Source organism: Rhipicephalus microplus, chromosome 4 (genome assembly GCF_043290135.1).
Source record: "Rhipicephalus microplus isolate Deutch F79 chromosome 4, USDA_Rmic, whole genome shotgun sequence".
In the NCBI taxonomy this organism is placed as follows: Eukaryota; Metazoa; Arthropoda; class Arachnida; order Ixodida; family Ixodidae; genus Rhipicephalus; species Rhipicephalus microplus.
This window is the reverse complement of record NC_134703.1, coordinates 1,413,161-1,434,488: the sequence shown is the minus strand read 5'-3', so window position 1 is coordinate 1,434,488 and position 21,328 is coordinate 1,413,161. Positions and strand designations below refer to the sequence as shown.

The 21,328-nt window shown below is 47.1% G+C and overlaps 1 protein-coding gene across 2 annotated transcripts in view; it reads left to right on the top strand.

Moving 5' to 3' along the window:
* The window catches only part of LOC119185211 (uncharacterized), a 137,071-nt gene that overhangs the window by 112,453 nt on the left and 3,290 nt on the right, over nt 1-21,328 (top strand). Inside the window, exon 1 of one of the 2 annotated variants that reach the window (XM_075892098.1) lies at nt 10,315-12,106. The exons of the other annotated variant lie outside the window; for it this stretch is intronic. Coding sequence (XP_075748213.1) covers nt 11,711-12,106 — 396 coding nt within the window. The 5' untranslated portion in view covers nt 10,315-11,710. Of the gene's footprint in view, nt 1-10,314; nt 12,107-21,328 lie in introns of those variants that run through there. 2 annotated transcript variants of the gene reach the window in all.

Here is a 21,328-nt window from a genome sequence, read left to right as displayed (position 1 = left end):
CGCTCCTAAAACGGGACTTGAGGAGGGGGGGGGGGGGTAGTCAGTATCGTGTCAGTATAGATTGAAGAGGTCTGTGTACATTTTACGCTACTGCATCAGTGCTGCAATTGTTTCTACGCGCGTCGAGCCGTGTACGTTTTGCTGGTGTATTGGAAGATGCGGCTACGCGCGATGATACTTCGACAAATATGCATGCTATTAAACTAATTACACACGACCAAGGGCCTGCTCGCTAATCTATTCAAACTCAGCACGGGCATCATGCACGGACGTTAAACAGGATGCCAGCCTCAGAGTTCTTATTTGCCCCCTTTCTTGCACGTTTATCACAAAGGCACTGTGCTGACAATGCCCGTGATTACTTTCGACTGAGCCGCCATGCGGGCGCCGGCTCGACATCGGCACGGGCGTTGCTCGCCCAACCTTGATTGATTGATTGAGTGATTGATTGATTGATTGATTGATTGATACGTGTTGTTTAACGTCCCAAAGCGACCATATGATTATGAGGGACGCCGTAGTGGAGGGCTCCGGAAATTTCGACCACCTGGGGTTATTTAACGTGCACTCAAATCTGAGCACACGGGCCTACAACATTTCCGCCTCCATCGGAAATGCAGCCACCGCAGCCGGGATTCGATCCCATGACCTGCGGGTCAGCAGCCGAGTACCTTAGCCACTAGACCACCGCGGCGAGGCCGTTTGCCCAATCTTCAAAGCACGTCAGGGAGAATGAAAATGAACTCGGGAAGTGTTCTTCGTACGCGAACCGCAAACATTTTAGTGCGTCAAATCAACAATCTGCCAAAATCTATCTTTCTTTCATCGCTCCTCTTGTTCAGGTCCCAATTCCTGTTTCAAGCAGTTCTCTTTGTTTAACAATGACATTGCATTCATTCATTGATCGGTTTCTATGTATACGTATTAACGACAGCATATGGGTTATCACGTGCCGAAGCCACAAAATGATTATTAGACACACCGTAGTGGGAGGCTCCAGAAATTTTGATTACTTGTAATTTTTAACGTGCACAAAATAAACGTATATCCTACTGGTAGCGTAAAACTCATGCATTTTTGCCTCCACAGAAAATGCGTCCGCCGCGGCTGTAATCATACCGGCGACTTTTTGGTCAACCCCATAACCACTGTATCGTTAAAGAGATCGTTTAGAAGAAATTCCGGCGTAGGCGTAGTTCGCTGTGAGAGAAAAATCACCATCTTGCGCGTAACCAAAGCATAGAGAAAGACGCCAACAAATGAGAAATTCGGGGTCTGAGTTGGGATTGAGCCGGGGTTGTGAGCGTGGCAAGCGGGTGTTCTGCCACATAGCCACGCATCTGCTTGTGCCATGCAGTGAAAATAACTTCCCTTGATTGAAGATGCAGTGAAAGTAACTTTTATACTATACAAACACGCATGTCCTGTATACGTGCTTCACAGTACAGCATGAAATAGTGCAGTAATGTTGCGTGGTACAAGCGTATATCACCAACAGGCGTCAGAACGTGTGATTACGATGATGACTTCATGGTTTAAAGCCAGTCACCCACTACAAAGGGCTCACACGTCACTGCACGTATTTTCTGCACGTTACTGCATGATAGTACGCTAGGCAGCCGAAATTAAATTTATGTGCTTTGTTACGCCTGGGAGTCCAGACCGAACGTTATTGCCTCTGCAAAGGCAATCTGTGTCACGGCCAACGACGTCAACTAACCCGACGCGCAGGTGTGTCTTACGCAACGCACGGTGAGCTTCCTCAACCCACGGGCCCAATAGCAGCCTGTTGATGCAAGCGGCGCCATCCAGTCTGGCGAGTATTACGCAATGCGTGGCAACGTCACTCGTCCATGGGTGCAAACCAGCAGTGGTTCCTGACTGGAGGGTTCGTACACCACGGCCAGCAGCGCTTCTGATTGGACGTTGGTGACGTAAGTCGTCGTCCGGGGCCTATAAAAACAGCCAAGCGGCGTGTCGCCAGCGGCCGACGTATGCGTCAGAGAGAGGACATCTCGGCTCATCGAGTCCCTAAGCTGTCGCCTTCAGTGCCGAATATGTAACGCCTCTATTTGTATGCTGTATATAAGCATTGCCTTAACTCACCGTCATCTTGTCCGCTCGTCTATCAGCTCTGCGCAGAAGCAGCCGCGAGCTGAGAAACGCGCTACGAAACAACTTTGGCGGCCCGTGACCTCAGCGCACTACGCAACAGTGTCGGCTACGGTGCGAGTCGTAACAGCATACAGTGCATGTAGACGGTAGGCGAACTGAAACACTGAAAGAGTTTTGCAGTTTCTAAGCTTGATTTGCATTTCCGGGCACCTTGAATTGTGTTTGCCATGCTGAAATATACTACAAGGACATAAATGTAGAAAAAAATAATGCCGACTAAAACAGTTATGTATGTATGTATGTATGTATGTATGTATGTATGTATGTATGTATGTATGTATGTATGTATGTATGTATGTATGTATGTATGTATGTATGTATGTATGTATGTATGTATGTATGTATGTATGTATGTATGTATGTATGTACGTATGTATGTATGTATGTATGTATGTATGTATGTATGTATGTATGTATGTATGTAATAATTACATTCATATGGACAATACGTCTAAAGAGTTACCGTAGTTGTCGCCAAAACTCCATTATACCCGTGCTATTTTCTACAAATAGAATCGTATCTTTTTGGTAGAAAACGCTGCTTGATAATGGCAGTCATCAACCCCAAAATAGTGACTCCTACCAATGGCGCGTTTTCCTTTAGTATTGCCGGGAATCAGAAAAAATTAAGTTTGGTAACATGCACATTTTACAGACTATATACGAAGAACGCCTTCTGAATTCACGCAAAAAATATTACAATTTATTTCAAGTAAAACAATCTTCGCACAAATCGGAGAACTTGAAAATGTAAGTCTTTCTACATTCGTGAATACCCAGCTTCCATTACGAGAAACCACCGCATACTTTCCTCTTACTGAGGAGAACTGAAATTATATACCGGCTTCTTTTTTCTCCCTTGAGCATGTGCTATCATTTATCTAGGGGGCAATCAGGAAGCTCAAGATTAATAATCACGTCCATGAAGTTTCGATAAGACTAGCGGAAGCCAGAAGAAACAGGCGCCGATGGTCTGCAATCACGTAGCAGTATTTACGTGATCTTTGAGGAGCAAAAATACTTCCGCAGTATACAGTGCTAGCTGGAAGCGTACTCTCCCGGTAATTCGGAAATTTTCGTTACGGGCTCTCGTAATTTATGCTGGTGTAATGGTGAATGTGTTATCATGGCAACATTAATCATCAAAGTGAAGGGATGGGGCCCTTGGCAGTAGAGAATTTCCGGAAGATTGGGCAGACGTTGGTGCTTCATTGTTTTCTGCGTGTATTGAACCAGTTTGTTATTAAATAAATCACCATAAATAAAGAAGGAAAAAAAAACTGACCAGAACATGTACTTCTCACTGAGCATTTTGATGAAAGCTAAAAATTAGCAAGGTTCTCGCATTGCACCCTCAAGGGTGGAAGAAACTTCCAGCGAAGACAAATCGTCTTGCTTAACCGAGAGCACCTGAAGCGATGGGCAAAAGATAGCAAGGGTTTTTGGGTAAAAAAAACTGCATTTTTTGTGCTGAAGTTTTAGAGAATATAATAATAATAATAATAATAATAATAATAATAATAATAATAATAATAATAATAATAATAATAATAATAATAATAATAATAATAATAATAATAATAATAATAATAATAACAATAATAATAATGTTTATTATTATTATTATTATTATTATTATTATTATTATTATTATTATTATTATTATTATTATTATTATTATTACACTGTGCACAGTTTGCATACCGTTTATAAAACGCAAGATCTACCACCAGCCAAAATGAACTTGTCTGCTCACGGAAAATCAAAGGGTTCAAATGTGCGTGTCGGCAGACTTCACGATAAATTATTTACAGTGATATTATAAATACGTACGTATGCATTTCGTAAGATCCTAATCCAAAAAAGACGGATTTTTTTTTTTCATTTTACTTTCTGTTTCCTGAGAAATACATTTTTGCTATTTTTAGCACTGTGGGTCTCAAGTACAGTAGTGTTCGAAAGACTGCTAGTGCCAGGAAAAAAACTGCTTTATTATATTCCTGCCATTTTTAGACATATATACGAAGTGGAGGCCTAATTTTATGGAAAACATTTACAGCCGAAAACAATAAATAGGTAACATTGATATGTAAGATAACACGTTTGTACAGTTTGATACAAGGAGAATTGATTCCTCAAGATAATCACTTTAGTTGGAAGGCGTATAAAGCATGATAATAACATGTTTATTTTTGCTGTAAAATACTCCAGGACATTTTTTTCCTAAAGCAAGGACAGTCTAGCCTGAAACAGTGAGCACTAGGGCACTGGTAATGGGATGATGCTCTGCATTTTTCATTCTATAATGTCCGTACCTTTGCTCAATTTCTAGGGTTGGTGGCGACGTCTGACTCAGTCAACAGTTTGCAGAAACAAAAATGAATAGAATCTTGAAACCGTACTGTGATAAATGTTTGGCACAGATGCATCAGCTGATTTGATGATATTGCTCCTCCAAACGCAAACTTTCGGGCTCTACCCTGTATACTTTATTCTCTTATGAAAGAGCATGAACGAAAAAAAAAAAGAATCGCTAGAAAATAGATGACTCTTGCTCTGTGCTTTGATCCCACATCTAATCTTTTTCTCGATTGACCTTTCCGCACTTGCGCAGTAGCAATTTATATGCCGCGGCTGTGGCTCGAATACAAAAAATGTCATGGAAGCAATAACTGTTCTTTCCGTAATACGGCGCCTTTTGTCGAAATCCTTTTGAGGTCCTCACACCAGATGTTGGGCAGCTGCTGAGGACAGCGTCCTTGTCCTCAGAACTTCGTGTCTTTCATCGCGAACTTCGATATGACATCTCTTGTACAATGAGAAATTGAGCCCCACCCACCCACACCCCCCAAGACCAAAGCCGAAAGTGAATGCTTGCCACAAAGATTCGAAGAAAGTTTATTGGCAAATATTTCTTGCCCTTTCAAAGAGACCAGCGGATTTGCACTTTTGTGATACAATAACAGTGACCACTCTTCAAGTTCGAGGTTCCCCGGCCGTTGTCGAATCACAGCCAAGTATTAGAACTTGGCTCTCGTGCTGAAGTTTGGGACAAAAATAGCGGCCTCGTAATGTCCGGCATCGACAGCAGAATGACAAGAGATGAAAGTGATGCTACTAAGTTGCGTGGTTTTATTTTTCAGCATTGCCTTTTGTTGCTGGCAAGTGTACCACGTGGTCACAGCAAAAATACAGTACATTAAAAGTTATCACTGATCTTTGGTTGGGAAAAAGGCACTGAGGTTTCTGTTCAGCTATGTGAGAAGTAATACTATGGAAAGCCTCAAAAATAATTATATAAAAAAACGTCCCCTATTTGCAGCAAAACTAAAAATAGCTTACTTTTCTCATCACCTTGACTATTTTGGAATCTTTATTATTGCCTTATTGACAGTTATTATTCTTCGCAAAGTTAGCAAGCGCGCAGTTATCATTTAAGGGTCTCTAAAAAGAAACAATGATTTGGTTAGGTTGACAAACTGCACTCTGAAAACTCTAATGTCATATGTTTCACTACCATAAGTTAATTATTAACGGAGGAAATTAAGGTTGAAATCTCATTTTCAAATTTCGCAACCCATTCTCCACGTGTGGCGTCAAAAATTTTTAAATGTATCTTACCCTTCTTTTGCGGCATTGGCACAATGAACTATAGTGTTAAACTTCGTATGCTAGGTTTACGAAAGCGACAGATGACAGTGTACTTCATCTTTATTTATATAACAAAAACATAGGAACCAGTGGGGGCCTCCAATATGCAAGACATCACGGTGTTTGGTGCGGGAAACTGCAGATGCCGTGTCCATTGTTGAGAAAGCGGGCCTATCCCACCGCTGCCACCACTGTTGCGAAAGACGGGGACGCCAACACGGTCCCGAAGGCGCCACTGCTTTCAACTCCGCCGGGAAGGTCACCAGCCGTTTGGTAGCGTATGTTTCTCAGCTCGCGACTGCTTCTGCGCAGAGCTGATAAGACGAGCGGACGAGACGACGGTGAGTTAAACAAGGTTTATGTACAGCATATATACAGAGGCGTTACAATTTCGGCACTGGGGCCGACAGAGACTCGAAGAGCCGAGCTCTCCTCTCTAACACATAGGTCAGCTTTTCGCCTAAGACCGCTGACTCACACACATGTCGGCTCTCCGACACGGGGACTCCTCTCACATAGGACCGCCGATCGCGACGCGCCGCAGGGCTTCTTTTATTTGCACCGGGTCCAACCAAAATGTCCAATCAGAAGCGCCGCTGGTCGTCAGGGCAGATTCCTCCAATGGGGTCGCCGCTGGGCCACGTCAGACCCCCAGACACGAGGACGCCGGCTCGCTGTCACGTGCGCTGCTGACTCAATGCACGTGGGCCAGAGAGGCGCCGCGCGTGTTCACGCCGTTGAGTTGTTCGCGTCAGGCGGACTGCGGGCTGGCCTTGACCCAGATTGCCTTTTTCAGAGGCACGGACGTTTGACGAGGACTCGCTGGCATAACACCATCCCCATTTTCTTTTCGCGCGTGTTCCGCTAGCCAATCGTCTTGTTGCGGGAAGAATCGGGTTTTCGAAATTGTGAAATCGTACTTTACAAATAGCCGAAACATATATTTGCTCTTTAGTGTGTCTTTAACGATGCAGCTGACTTTGCATGTATTTGCCGCGGTACAGTTAAATGACAAATCTGTTATTGAGCAAGTACATGAAATCGCGGGTTCGAATGCTCTCGCATACTTACAGTTACATGTTCACTAAACATTCTGGACAGTGGGCATTCATTTCACGCTCCCCCCCCCCTCCTTGCTTTTCTCTTTTGTCGAGTCGTTTCTGCACGTAAAATCCCAAAACAGTTTTTTTTTATGTGAAGCGAATTTTATGTTGTATGGAGTGAGTGACCGAAAGTTGAACTTTTACATGAAACGTCGTCATGTAGCTATGGACTAGACTGACCAACGATTGTCCCTCCGGAGCCGTCAGTTATGGACGTTTTATTACTATAGCGATATTCGTAATCGGCGCAGGTACGCCTACACCACCGCTTAATAGCACTTATGCATGCGCACTTTTACTCGTGGAGACGACACCTCTGAACACCTTGCAATAATTAGTTGCTGCTGTCAACTAATCACACACCCAGGCGCTTTATCAATAATTCCCGCAACCATCCAATTGCTACTGCTTCTACAACTACATTCTCATTACAAGTATTGAGAAAAAAATTCACACCAATGTTTCCAGCTCCGTAAAAGCTAATGACCCTTTCAGCAAAAATGAACATGCTTTAAAGGTCAATCCTTTTTATAATTGCTTTTCTAACCGATAATTAGTGAATCAACAGCCCTTCACTACTTGTCTGATTCTAGAATAAGTAAGTGGACATTTAAAGTTCCACTGCCATTCGGTGAATTCTCGTTAAAAGTGGGTCTCCAGTCTAGCATAGGTTGTTATGAAATAAAGAGCGAACATTAGGAGTATACACAGTCATAGAGTTTCCTAAATATCCACTAGAGGAAACTCTGTCGCTAGCGTCTATGGGAGCTGCAACGCATGGTGCTTCAGCGAGCGTGGGAATGATGGGTAGGACACGGATATGTATAATCTTCCTACTTCTGGCTTTGTGTGTGTTTGTGTCACTTGGAGCTGTCCTGTCACGAAGCAAAAATCAGCGATTGTTCAGGGGTTGCACTTCACCACCTTAATATTTTAACAATGCTGATTGTTGGCCTAGTTGGTACTTGCTTACTGACATGCTTTGGCCGCAAGTAACACACACACAAAGTAAAAAAAAACACTCAACGACAAGCACAAGCAGCCTCAGCCATACTTTATGTTTATCATTTCCAATCGGGTCACAAAGTCCACACGGTTTTGTACTTTCCTTCGGAACAAAACCGAAACACAGCCATAAGCGAAGCCACAAGTGCGATCCGCCACACGCAAGTACGAAGACTAGGCAACTCCATGTACTACCCATCATTCCCATGGTCGCTGAACTATCGCAGTGTCAGAGACCCCTACAGTTAATTTTAGGAAACTCTATTGACATAATGACATTATGGAGAGACAAACTTGTGCAGCAGAAAATATGTGCGCGTTGTACATCGAGTATCCCAAATAATCGTTCACCACTGTGCCTGTATAGCTTGCCCTCAACCAGAGTCGAAATATGTATGATGCTTATGAAAACTATATGACTCGAAGGCAGTATCATTGTGTGCATATATCCACCGATTGTAGTGAACAATTACCAAGGAGGTTCTATAGAACCTCCTTGGTAATTGTTTTTTAATGAACAATATTTGAATACATCTTTCTTCAGTGCGTACTGAAAGAATCTTCGATGTTCTATGTCATTCTCTGAAACGCAACGTATGTATCCTTCAAATAAATTAAGCTTTATTTCAGGTGTTGACCAAGGAGTGGCAAATTACTCCAGAATAAACTTGAATGAACTAGCTTACACTTCATTCAAGACTTGAGGTAGGAATTAATGTTGGTATATAGGAGCGCAAAACAGACAAAAATACAAGAGATAGATTAGAAAAACAAGAATTCACTTCAAGCTTAAGCTTTTTTTTTTTTTGCAGAAATTGGCCAGGTCTTATTTTACACTGAACATGGAAACTCATCCGGCTCCACGTTCGGTGTATAAGATAAAACCTGGCCAGTTTTTGTGAATTAACATTAGTTAAGGGAGCGCTTGTTTGTGTAACCTTTCTCGTGTATCTCGCCTGTTTCGTGCTTTTAAATACCATCAAGGATCAACAAACTTGATCAAATATCGGTGCTTTTAAACGTGGAATTATTTCACGCAAGAACCCAAGCTCATTTTACCGTGATAAAAGAGCCAAGATGGTTATGACGAATTGAACTTGGGTTCATTCTGTTTGCGTGCATGCACTCGCGTATGTTCTTAGAGGGAGGGTAATGAAATGGAGTGAAAGAAACGATAAAAGAAGGTTAACGGTGTCTTCACAACATGAAATTAATAGAAAGAGTCAATTACTTCAAGTTCGCGACATTCAAATTGGCATTTGCTATTCAGCAAGAACAAGCTATATACTTACCGCTACCCTAAAGACATCAAAGCAGAGAAAACAATTGTCTTCATGGGGAAATGCAACAAAGGAAACATCAAGAAATAAATTAAAATAAATACTTGACAACTGGTGCCCACGTCAGTGGCATATGTGTTTCTAGATAGCACCCACGAGCGCAGCTGAAGAATGACGACCGCAGTCAGTGGTGACGTCACTATTTTTGTTGTTGCTGTTGTTTTGCTGCAGCTGCAGAAAATTCCACCCTTTGTACCTTTGAAATTCGCACTGAAGCACTTCTTAGGTGCCCTGCTGGCTGCCGCGCTGCGCCGCTGAGCACCAGGGCGTGGGTTCGATTCCCAGCATCAGCGGCCGTATTTAGACGAGGGTGAAGTGCAAAAACTTTTGCACAGTTACATTTATGAGCCCGTTGAAAGGCTGCAGCTGAGTGAAGTAAAGCTGTACTTTCTTTCTGCGGTGTATTTAAATCTCATATTCTGGTTTTTGACACGTGAGACAGAATCAATTTCACGCACTTGATAAACTCGGCTAGTTTACGACGGGTAGCTTGAGTTGTACCTGTTGTCAATTAGGTGTACTTATGAATATCTTACTGGTATAGCTACGCCTGATTTTCAGGAAAATAACAAATAAAAGCATTATTTGTATCAATATCTTTGATCATACATTGTCTCAAATATTATTGATATTTTTAGGACAATTCGTGGGCGAATGAGATGCTACATAATGATTTCACATAGCTACGATGTATATAAAGCAATAAAAAAAGAGGACATGTATACGAGACGGACTAGCGCTGTTTACCCGTTGTATATGCGTCTTCACACTGTCTTCATTTTTTTTTTTTTTTGCAGCACATATATCAAGAAACGGCACATACGTAATATTAGGCGGACTTTTACATATCGCCGGGAAACAATGCACCACACTGCCACTCAAGATACCGATAGCGCCTCTCTCTCTTTTCGCGCGCGGCTTTCTCACTCGCTGTTCGCGCTTGTTGATGGCGCTGGAGCGAGAGAGAGGAGGAGAAGCGCGCGCGATCTCTTCGCTCCGACCCGCCACCAGGCAGGCCGCCGCGTGGTCCCGCTGCGCCGCCCGAGCGCGCCAGCGAAAAAACCAGTCCATCGTCGGCAACGGTCGATGCTGCTTCGCTCATCACCGGCGGCCGGTTCAGCGCTCCTTGTGACGCACAGCAGCCGCGTGTGCGCGCGTTTTTGAATCCCCGCCGTGCATGCTGCGACGCCTTGGCCCGTGCACCAGACCGAAGGAGACGCTCGTTCTCCGGTTGGACGACGACACCTGCGTGCTGTGTGCCGTGATTCTGCGCTGAACAGGGCGTCGTCTCCGGGAGTCGGGAGGCGTGACTTCTCGCGCGCTTGTGCGGAGTCCGCGCGTCGCGCCCACTTCCGCGCGTCGTTCCGCGTCGGGTCACCGCCGCTCGCTGCCTGGATGACCGGCACGACCTGACCGACGAAGGGGACGCGGCGTTTCAGCGCGCGCGTGAGACGCATGTCACGTCGGCTCCGTCGGAAATCGACGAATGTTGTGAACTGTTGGCAAATATCCACCAGAAACTGGGTTCAGCGTTTCGGCGAAGCCATCAGGAATCTCTGGATACCTATTTTTATCCAGGTAGGCCCATTTTCCGCCAATCTACGACTGGTTGAACACCACGCGACACCCGAGCCCGGCTAAGCCTAACGCCGACGAGGCTTACGCCCGGGCTCCCCAGCCATGGCAGCGTCCACGAAGACCAGCTACGACCCCAGCACGATGCAGTGGGTTGACATCGAGGTGGCAGAAACACGGGAAGACCCCATACCAGGTGAAGACGAATATCTTCAGATCATGGTTCGCCAACTGCAAGAGAAGCTCGCTAAAATGAAGCCCCGAGGCTCGACGGCCGCCGCCCAGCCACAGGCTCGCAAAACAGGATCAACAACCGCAGCTTGCGTTGAGTCCCCGCGGCAGCTGGTGACGTGGAAGCCAACACACACGCCTCGAATCCGGTCGGACGAGTTGGTTATTGTGCTTAAACCAAAAATAACCATGGATCTGCACGCTGCGTTCGGCCCAGGCGGGATTGGCACAGCAGTGCAACGCTTCACCGGCAGCACCACGAACGCTGGTATCTCCGTGTGGCCGGTGTGGGACCAAAACATCGTTGTTGTAGGTGTGAAAACGGAAAGCCTGGCCTCGAAGCTCATCGGGGACATCACGCTGGACGATCGGGGACCACCAGGTACCATTTCAAGGACATTTGAAATCAGCCGGAGAAACCTGCAATGGTGTCGTCACCGTCGCAGACAATGAAACTTCGGAATCCCTTCGACGCAAGCTCAAGTGGATTGACGGCGAAATTTTGTATGTGCGAAAACTCGGAACCTCCAACGTTGCAGTGGTGACCTTCAAAGGACGCCGCGTTCCAAGATTCATTCACTACTGCTGTGAAAACGTGCCAGTGCGCTACTACATGAAAACGGTTCCGGCATGTTACCGGTGTGGAACGGTGGGCCACAGACCGGATGCTTGCCCCAATCCGGACAATCAGCGGTGCATTCACTGTGGTGCGAAGGTGGAACTCACTCTGGAGGGCCCAGCGAAGACGACTGTCAACCCGAGTGCCTTATATGCGGTGAAAACCATTTCACCGGCTCAGCGCAGTGCGTCGGAAAATTCCGGAAGGCATGGGAGCCCGCTCTAACACAGTGGCAACATGGACTAAAAAACAAGCAAGAAGAACCCTCAGCCCCTCTCAGGACTGACGAAAAAGCGAAGCCCATGCATAACAAGCCCAAGCCGATCAAAGCCCCAGCCGGACAGAAGTCGAGGCCGTCTACCTTCGGCGCCGAGGATTTCCCGTCACTGGCAAACCCGCCCAAACAGGTGAGCAATTGGGTAGGGGTCTCCTCTCAGTCTCCCACCACCACCACTGCCTCCCCCTCCAATTCTAAAATTTTAAAACAATTGGAAGCCATGAAAAAAGGCATTGAAACTCTGGAACGCGAAAATCGGGCGCTGACGGCGTCGCAGGCTGCTTCTCCTCCACCACTGTCGGAACCGGTGGCTATGCACACCTCCGACTGCTCGGACGATGAGCAGGACAATCAGCCACACGTATCGGGTAACACTAGTGTGTCTAAAACTGTAGTAGGTGCTTCGAACGACATAGAAGGTCGACTAAGCAGACTAGAGGCTAAACTTGAGGAGCAGAGCAAAATGATCCTAGAACAAACCAAGCTTACAGTACAAGACATTCCGCAGCAGCTGAACCTATCAGTTCAAGCCGCTATGCAAGACCTCAAGCAAAGCATTTTGCCAATTCTCACAGCCAGTGTACTACAAACCGTTCAAAATTGGCTCACACCCCAATTGGACCAACTCAAAACTAGCAATAAGACAACAAAACAACCCCGACGCAAAATTGTTCATCGTAACCTGGCAAATTCTGAATCCGAGAACAACATAGCCCAGTCGTTAGCCAACCAAACTGAGTCCCCCACGCCTCTCCAGGCTCCCACGCTGGCTGCAGTGGCGAAAATGACACCTCCTCAATAATAAATTCATGATGGCAGGCAATTCTAAACATAATCATAAAAGCTCCAAACAACAGCAACTCGATATTTTCCAGTGGAACTGCAGGGGGTTTAAAGATAGGAAAAAGAGGGCCACTCTTAACCTTTTCCTGCAGAATCAACATTTTACCCCTGCAGTTTTGGCGCTACAAGAAACTGGCTTACAGGCGAAATTGCCTGGTTACAACTCATTTCAGGGAAGTGCGTCCACCTGTGTTCTCGTACACAAGGAGTATACCGCTTGTCAGATAGACCTTGATCTGTCAAAGGCGCATGAATACACAATGGTCAAAGTCCTTCCCAATAAAAGACGAGATCCTAGCTTGTACATTCTAAATGTATACACTTCTCCAAAATCTAGGCAATGTGTCTTCAACGAAATGTTTTATAAAGCGATTAAGAAAGCAGATAAAAACCCACTAGTGATTTTGGGTGACTTTAACGCCAGCTATCATTGGGGTTACACCCGCGAAGTCCCCAAAAGACGGAAATTGGCAGAACCTATATCCACTCTTCGTCTATCGCTTCTCACAGATCCAATCAAACCCACTAGAATCGGGAATTCTGTAAACCGAGATACTTGCCCGGAGTTATCACTGACTAAGAACATTTCCTACGCAACATGGGAAAACTTAGAAGAAACGCTCGGCAGTGATCACTGTCTCCTCAGAATCACACTCTCCGGCAACATAGGCCGTAGAACATGGAGCCAAGCTAAGCTGACAGACTGGACAGCCTTCCGCTCACAGGTGATCCCCTCTGTGCCAGGGGCGGGAGGATATACGGGATGGGCAAAACAGCTCCTTGGAGCCAATTCCAAGTGTCTTAAAACTATGAAGACAACGGAAGACACCCCCGCCGTCGATAAGTACCTGCTCCACCTTTGGGACGCCCGCAGAAGCTAAACTAAACGTTGGCGGAAAAACAAATTCAACTGCAAGCTTAAACTTAGAATAGCCAAGTTGAGTAAGCAAGCGGATGAATATGCTGCACAACTGAATGAATCCAATTGGATAGAACGGTGCAATGTTGTAGCTAAAGAAATGAATACGAAGAAAGCATGGCGCCTTTTTCGAACTCTCGTGGACCCCGCCCAAACCCGAGGAGAAGCGCAAAAGCAGCTCCGTCGAGCCCTGCACAACTTTCAGGGAACCAACTCCCAGCTGGCTGATGATTTGTGTGCTAGATACCTATGTCGCACCACGGATCCCAACAGGAACGCATATGAATACGCAGGTAGAGAAAACAGTCAGATCGATGCCCCTTTTGAAATGTGCGATCTGAAAGCAGCACTGAAAAAAAATGCGCAGGGCCACTGCCCCGGGCCGAGACCTGATCACGGTAAAACTGTTAGCAAATCTGTCAAATGATTCTTATCGGCATCTATTGCAATGCATTAACGCGATCTGGGATGGCCAACCACTGCCAACTGAATGGAAAACAGCAGTTGTCACATTCATCCCCAAACCAGGCAAGCAAATCAGCACGGACAACCTCAGACCTATATCATTAACTTCATGTGCCGGCAAATTGATGGAAACAATGGTTAAAGACCGTCTCGTCACGTACCTCGAGAGCAAGGGGCATTTCGCAGATTCCATGTTTGGCTTTAGGCCCCACCTGTCTGCGCAAGATATCCTCTTGCAACTAAAACGAGACATTATCCAACCCATTCCCTCGACGCACAACGACAGAGCAATCCTTGCACTCGACCTTAAAGGCTGTCACAGAACGAGCGCTAAAAATGGGCGCGCTGCCAAATTCTTGTGATAACGCGCGAAAGAGACGCGGCGAGGTCAAAAGAAAAAAAAGAAAACAAACATCCAAGGCTCCCCGAGGCGCGCGCTCTCCTCACGGAAGCGCGGCTTCGCCGGCGAACCTCCTCACCCCACAACGGCGGCCGAGCAAGCGCTGGAAAGTTCCAGAAGGAAATAGGCGTGGTCATGCCGAGTTGAGTCATCTGTCGGGGAAGGCCCTCTTACAGTCTCGCACCTTCCCCCAGCCTCCGCTGCGCATCGCGCCGACGAAATGACGAGAACTTTCTGGAATCACGCGCGGAAGGTATTTAAGCGAGCAGCCGAGACGAGAGATCAGGAGAAGACGGAAGTTAGCGCCAGGGCGCGTAGGGATTCCGCCGTGTAGTCGGTGAAGGTTTTGTCCGTAGCGACAAAGCAGGAGATGAAGAGGATTTCCACGTGAGGGGTTAAGGCTCGAGCTACAGGCAAGAGCGTGTGTCTACCGCTATCGAGCGAAGACGCGTGGCAACAGCTGCGTGTGTGAAGTCGACGTGTTTCCGGCGAAGAAGTTTGAAGCTTGGAGAGTGGCCAAGTGAAGACGTGAGGTTTCCTGGAAGAGAAACTTCGGCGAGGTTTCCTGGAAGAGAAACTTCGAGGGCTGTGGAACGACAACAACGCTGGACTTTGAGTGAGTGATTCTCGAAAGAGTATCATCTAGACTTTGGTTCCAAGAACTTTGGACTGAATAGGTTTTCTATCCCTTTATCTTTAAGTGTCTTGGTTGTTCAATGCATGCGACTGCATTGTAGTGCGTATTGTTGTCTGTGTCCGTTGTTTCGAGAGTGGTTGATTGTACTTTGAAGTACGTTGTTTGATTGGTGTCGTATTGTATGTAACTATTGTGGAGTGTGCATTCTTGTGTATTGTTTTCGATCTGCCATTTTTGAGAATATAATTTTGTTTGTTTATCAACTCTCGGCTCTGACTTGTTCTTTAGGCCACAGCCGGCGTCCGCTGGCGCGCCAAGAAGGACCACTTCTAAATTGTCCACGCTTTCGTGGTGCGTTCGGGGGGCCGATAATTCGGCCCTTGGAATTAGCCCGGTGATAGCCTCCCTAATTAACGGGACGTGTGTGACAATTAATGTGGCGTCCGCGACACAGGACCTTTGGTGCACAGTGTGTCCAAAGTAGTGAGAAAGAGCCTCGAGTTGTTGATAGTGCTATCGGAACGATTTTGTGTGTTGCTCAGTGTTCTCGTTAACGAGTGCAGGAGAGTGTTCCGATAGACTGATTTAGGCAGATACTTTTCACACGCGGCAAGGTTTTATTTGCGAGACACAATGGATCTCGAAAAGTTAGTCGCTCTTAATGAGAAGATGGGTCTTTCTGGCGCCGAACTACGGAAATGGGTAAGCCAGAAGGAGAAAAAGGCGGTGGAGAGAGAGAGGTTGGCCGCTGAGAGGGCGAGAGAAGAAAGAGAGGCAAAGGAGCGGAAGCTGAAGGAAGAAAGAGAGCAGCAATTGAAGTTGGAGCTGGAGAGAGAGAAGTTGGCAGCCGAAAGGGCGAGAGGAGAAAGAGAAGTGAGGGAGCGCCAGCTGAAAGAAGAAAGAGAGGAAAGGGAACGGCAGCGGCAGCACGAGAAGGAACTCGAGTGGCTCCGTTTGCAACAGCGAAGTGAAACTACTGTCCAAGCTAGAGTTGAAAGCAGCGAACGGGAAGATCATGGCTTCCGCTTGAACCCAAGCAAGCTGCTCGTAGCGTTTGATGAGAGGAAGGACGACCTTGACGCGTACCTTCACAGATTTGAGACGATTGCAAGGAGCCAGAATTGGCCGGAACATCAATGGGCAACTGCTTTGAGTACTTGCTTGAGTGGTGAAGCGCTCAGTGTGTACGGTAGGCTGACGCCGACCGATGCAGCCAACTATGCAAAGGTGAAAGCTGCTTTGCTGACGCGATTTAGATTTACTGTGGAAGGATTCCGGGACAGATTTCGGACAGGAAAGCCAGCGGATGGTGAGACGGCTATGCAGTACGCCGCCCGACTTAGCCATTATTTCGACAGATGGATTGAACTTTCAGGGACAGCGCAGGAGTACGATAAGCTTAGAGAGCTCCTAATTAGAGAACAATTTCTTACTAGTTGCCACCCAAGCCTGTCGCTGTACTTGAAAGAGAGGAAGGCTGAGTCACTTGAAGGAATGCTTGAATTGGCTGATCAATTCTTGGAAGCGCAAGGTGGAACTAATTTGGCCAAGGTCAAGAAGGAGTGTCCCGAAGATTCGAAAATTTCGGCTCTCGATGAAAAGAAGCGTGCACCAGAGAGCATTCCGCAACGTTTTTTGTGCAACCGAGTGGGTCATCGCGCGAAAAACTGTCGAACGATCTTTAGGAGCCCTACGGCAGTAAAATGTTTTGAGTGTGGTCAGACTGGGCACAAGGCAGACGCATGTCGAAATGGAGAGAGTCACACTCACCAGGTATTTTGTGTGCAAGCGGCACCAAAATCCGGTAATAATGCCGTCACCGACGGATTCGTAGAGTTGAAAAATGGAGAGAAAATTCCTATTGTGGGTGCTGTAATGTCAAAACAGCCAACCGATGTTGCGAAAGGAATGCCAACGCTGCCTGGAAAAGTTGCGGGCAAGAAGATTACGGTGTTAAGAGACACCGGCAGCTCCACTGTTATCGTGCGGAGAAATTTGGTGCGGGAAAGTGATTCAACAGGCAAAACGAAACCGGTTTGCCTAATTGACCGTACGGTTCGGATGCTTCCCGAAGCAGAGATTGAGGTGGAAACCCCGTACTTCAGCGGGAAGGTTGCCGCTCTATGCATGACGACCCCCCTGTACGACTTTGTCATCGGAAACATCGACGGGGCGCGAGGACCGAATGATACGGAATGCTTGGGAGAAGACCCTAAGATAGAGCCCTCGCCAACCCAGCGACCGCGAGATACAGTGGAGGAGCAGCCCGTGACGGATATCACTAGAGCCCAAGTCGAAGCCGCGGCGCAAGAGACAGTGTATGGGAAGATGATCGTGTTGAATGAGTTCACGGGCCGAGCAACCGGACTTACGTCGGCACGACCTCAACCGACCGACAGTGTAAAGGAGACGGAGTTGGCCAGCCGGGCAAAATGTAGAGACATGATCAAGCTGGTAAATAAACAGACAGGACCCGTCGAATGTTATGACCCGTTAACGGTGTCGGAAGTGACAACGATGGCTGAGACGACGCCTCAGATATCGTCGTTGGAAAGGGCTCGCCGAAAAAGAATGTGGAAACACAAGAAGAGATCGAGCGAGCACCGCAAGAAAGGGCGCAAGCGCCGCTCGGAATGCACCGGATAGGTGTCCAGGTCGAATCTGAATGTGTTTGGCAGTGCTGAGTGCCATATGTTGTGTTAATGTTGTGTTATCCTGTGTCACAAGTGTCGAAGTGTTTGTGCTGTGATGTATAGTGTTGTATAATTGTTGTAAAGCCAGAACCTTGTACGTTTGTATTGTTTGGAATGGGTGATGAAGCGTTGTACTCATGTACCTGCGGTTATATTTTATGTGTGTGAGAGTGAATTTTAATGTCCAATCGTATTGAGTGATATATTGTGAATGTGACGTGTCATGAGCGACGGACTATGTTACAGTCTTTGAGAGTGTGAGGACTGTTCGCGCTTGTTTGTGTGGTTTTGAATATTATGTGATAATATTCTTAAAGTGGGGGGCAGTGTCACAGAACGAGCGCTAAAAATGGGCGCGCCGCCAAATTCTTGCGATAACGCGCGAAAAAGACGCCGCGAGGTCAAAAGAAAAAAAAAAGAAAACAAACATCCAAGGCTCCCCGCGGCGCGCGCTCTCCTCTCGGAAGCGCGGCTTCGCAGACGAACCTCCTCACCCCACAACGGCGGCCGAGCAAGCGCTGGAAAGTTCCAGAAGGAAATAGGCGTGGTCATGCCGAGTGGAATCATCTGTCCGGGACGGCCCTCGTACAGTCTCGCACCTTCCCCCAGCCTCCGCTGCGCATCGCGCCGACGAAATGACGAGAACTTTCTGGAATCTCGCGCGGATGGTATTTAAGCGAGCAGCCGAGACGAGAGATCAGGAGAAGACGGAAGTTAGCGCCAGGGCGCGTAGGGATTCCGCCGTGTAGTCGGCGAAGGTTTTGTCTGTAGCGACAAAGCAGGAGATGAAGAGGATTTCCACCTGAGGGGTGAAGGCTCGAGCTACAGGCAAGAGCGTGTGTCTACCGCTATCGAGCGAAGACGCGTGGCAACAGCTGCGTGTGTGAAGTCGACGTGTTTCCGGCGAAGAAGTTTGAAGCTTGGAGATTGGCCAAGTGAAGACGTGAGGTTTCCTGGAAGAGAAACTTCGAGGGCCGCGGAACGACAACAACGCTGGACTTTGAGTGAGTGATTCTCGGAAGAGTATAATCTAGACTTTGGTTCCAAGAACTTTGGACTGAATAGGTTTTCGATCTCTTTAGTTTTTAAGTGTCTTGGTTGTTCAATGCATGCGACTGCATCGTAGTGCGTATTGTTGTCTGTGTCCGTTGTTTCGAGTGTGGCTGATTGTACTGTGTAGTACGTTGTTTGATTGGTTTGATTGGTGACATATTATATGCAACTATTGTGTAGTGTGCATTTTTGTGTATTGTTTTCGATCTGCCATTATTGAGAATATAATTTTGTTTGTTTATCAACTCTCGGCTCTGACTTGTTCTTTGGGCCACAGCCGGCGTCCGCTGGCGTGCCAAGAAGGACCACTTCTAAATTGTCCACGCTTTCGTGGTGCGGTTCGGGGGGCCGATAATTCGGCCCTTGGAAGTAGCCCGGCGATAGCGTCCCTAATTAACGGGACGTGTGTGATAAAGGTGCATTCGACAACGTTAAACATGAAAGCATCCTGAAGAACTTGAGTAGTGTCCATTGCGGTAAGAAAGTATTTGCCTACATCAGAGACTTCCTCTCTGAAAGACTGGCGTCTATTCGCATAGATAACGAGGAACATGGACCATTCAAAATGGGGACGCGGGGAATATATAAGTGGTTATAACAGAAGAAAAGAAAAGAAAGGTGCCGACCCGTAACTGTCTCTCCTTACGAGGACACCTCAACAGGTCAGCAGAGGAATGGGATATGGGGAATAAAAGATATAGGGAAAAAGAAGGAGGGATAAAAAGAATAGAAGGAAAATAGACGGAGAAGAAGCCAGCCAACGAGAGAGAAAAAGAAGGAGATAGGAAAGTGGGGATCCGGTCGAAGCAGTCCAAGGGCGGGGTGCCACAATGCGAGAGCTGCACGGCTTCAGGAGACCGCGGAGGGCGAACCAGTCGGCGGGAGCTACGCTGAAGTCGGAGATCGCGAGGGCACAACCGTCCAGCTTGAAATCCTGCGAGCGATCCGGGACGCGGGGAACCCCGCAAGGAGCTGTCCTGCCTCCGCTGCTATTCAACATTGCCATGATGAAGCTCCCGCAAGCATTGGCAGTAGTGGAAGGAATATATCATGCAATATACGCCGATAATATAACAATCTGGACGAATCGGGGCAGTTTAGGAGAAATTGAAGACCGCCTGCAGCAGGCCGCCTCCATTGTGGAGGACTATGCGGCCCAGTGTGGGTTGCAGTGCGCTCCAACCAAATCTGAATTCCTGCATATCAGAGAAAACATTAAAGATAGGACGACCCTGAACTTGATGGTATCAGGATCAACAATACGAGAGGTTTCAGAACTACGAATCCTTGGCCTTCTGATTCACAACAGAACAAAAAACAGCACCACGCTAGACAAGCTACGGAAAATTAGAGAACAGGTAGGGCACATGATCCGCTGAGTGTCAAACAAGCGCGGGGGGCTACGAGGAAGAAACGCGATTCGGCTCGCCAATGCTTTTGTAACTAGCACGATTCTATATTCAATACCGTACTTACGAATGACTAAACACGCAGAGAACAGAGTTGATGCTATTCTTAGGAAAGTAATTAAGCGCGCACTTGATTTACCCATCAGCACTTCAAATCAGAAACTCTCTGCATTGGGAGTCTTTAACTCTATACAAGAGCTCCAAGAAGCCCACCTCACAAATCAATATACGCGTCTTACGCAGACGCCCCCCGGGCGGCGCCTACTGGACCGCCTCTTGATCCGACACGAATGCGAAATCGAAAACGCGGAGCGTATCACTGAACTATGAAGAACAAAACTCTGGGTGTCCCCGCTTCCCCGCAATATGACCAGGGAGGCGCACCAGGGTAGAAGGCAAGCACGCGCTGAGGCACTTGAACAACGGCTTGGCTCCCGTAATGGGGTCTATGACGTCGATGTGGCCGGGCCGTCACCTAGGGGATACTACACGGCGGCGGTAATACATCAAGGAACGCAGGTGGACGGCCTCACTTTCAAAGCCACAAGCTCAAGTAAGGCGGAGGAGGTGGCCGTTGCACTGGCAGTATGCCATCCAAACTCAAAACAAATAGTTACAGACTCTCGAAGAGCCTGCGAGAGCTATCTTGCAGGAGAAATCTCTCCAGTGGCTAATAGACTTTTAAAATTCAGCATCAGGAACCGCGATCCTACCCCAAAACGTCTTATATGGACTCCGGGACATCAGTGTCTACAGGGTAACGAGGCTGCACATGCAGCGGCCCGCGTGCTTACTTACCGGGAAACTCGCCATTCCACTGATAGACCTGAACGTCCCACACCTTTAACACGGTTTCGAGAAATCAAAGAATACTACATTGAGCAACGCCGCTTGTATCCCGCACCAGCGAAGGGACTCTCTAAAACGGAGGAG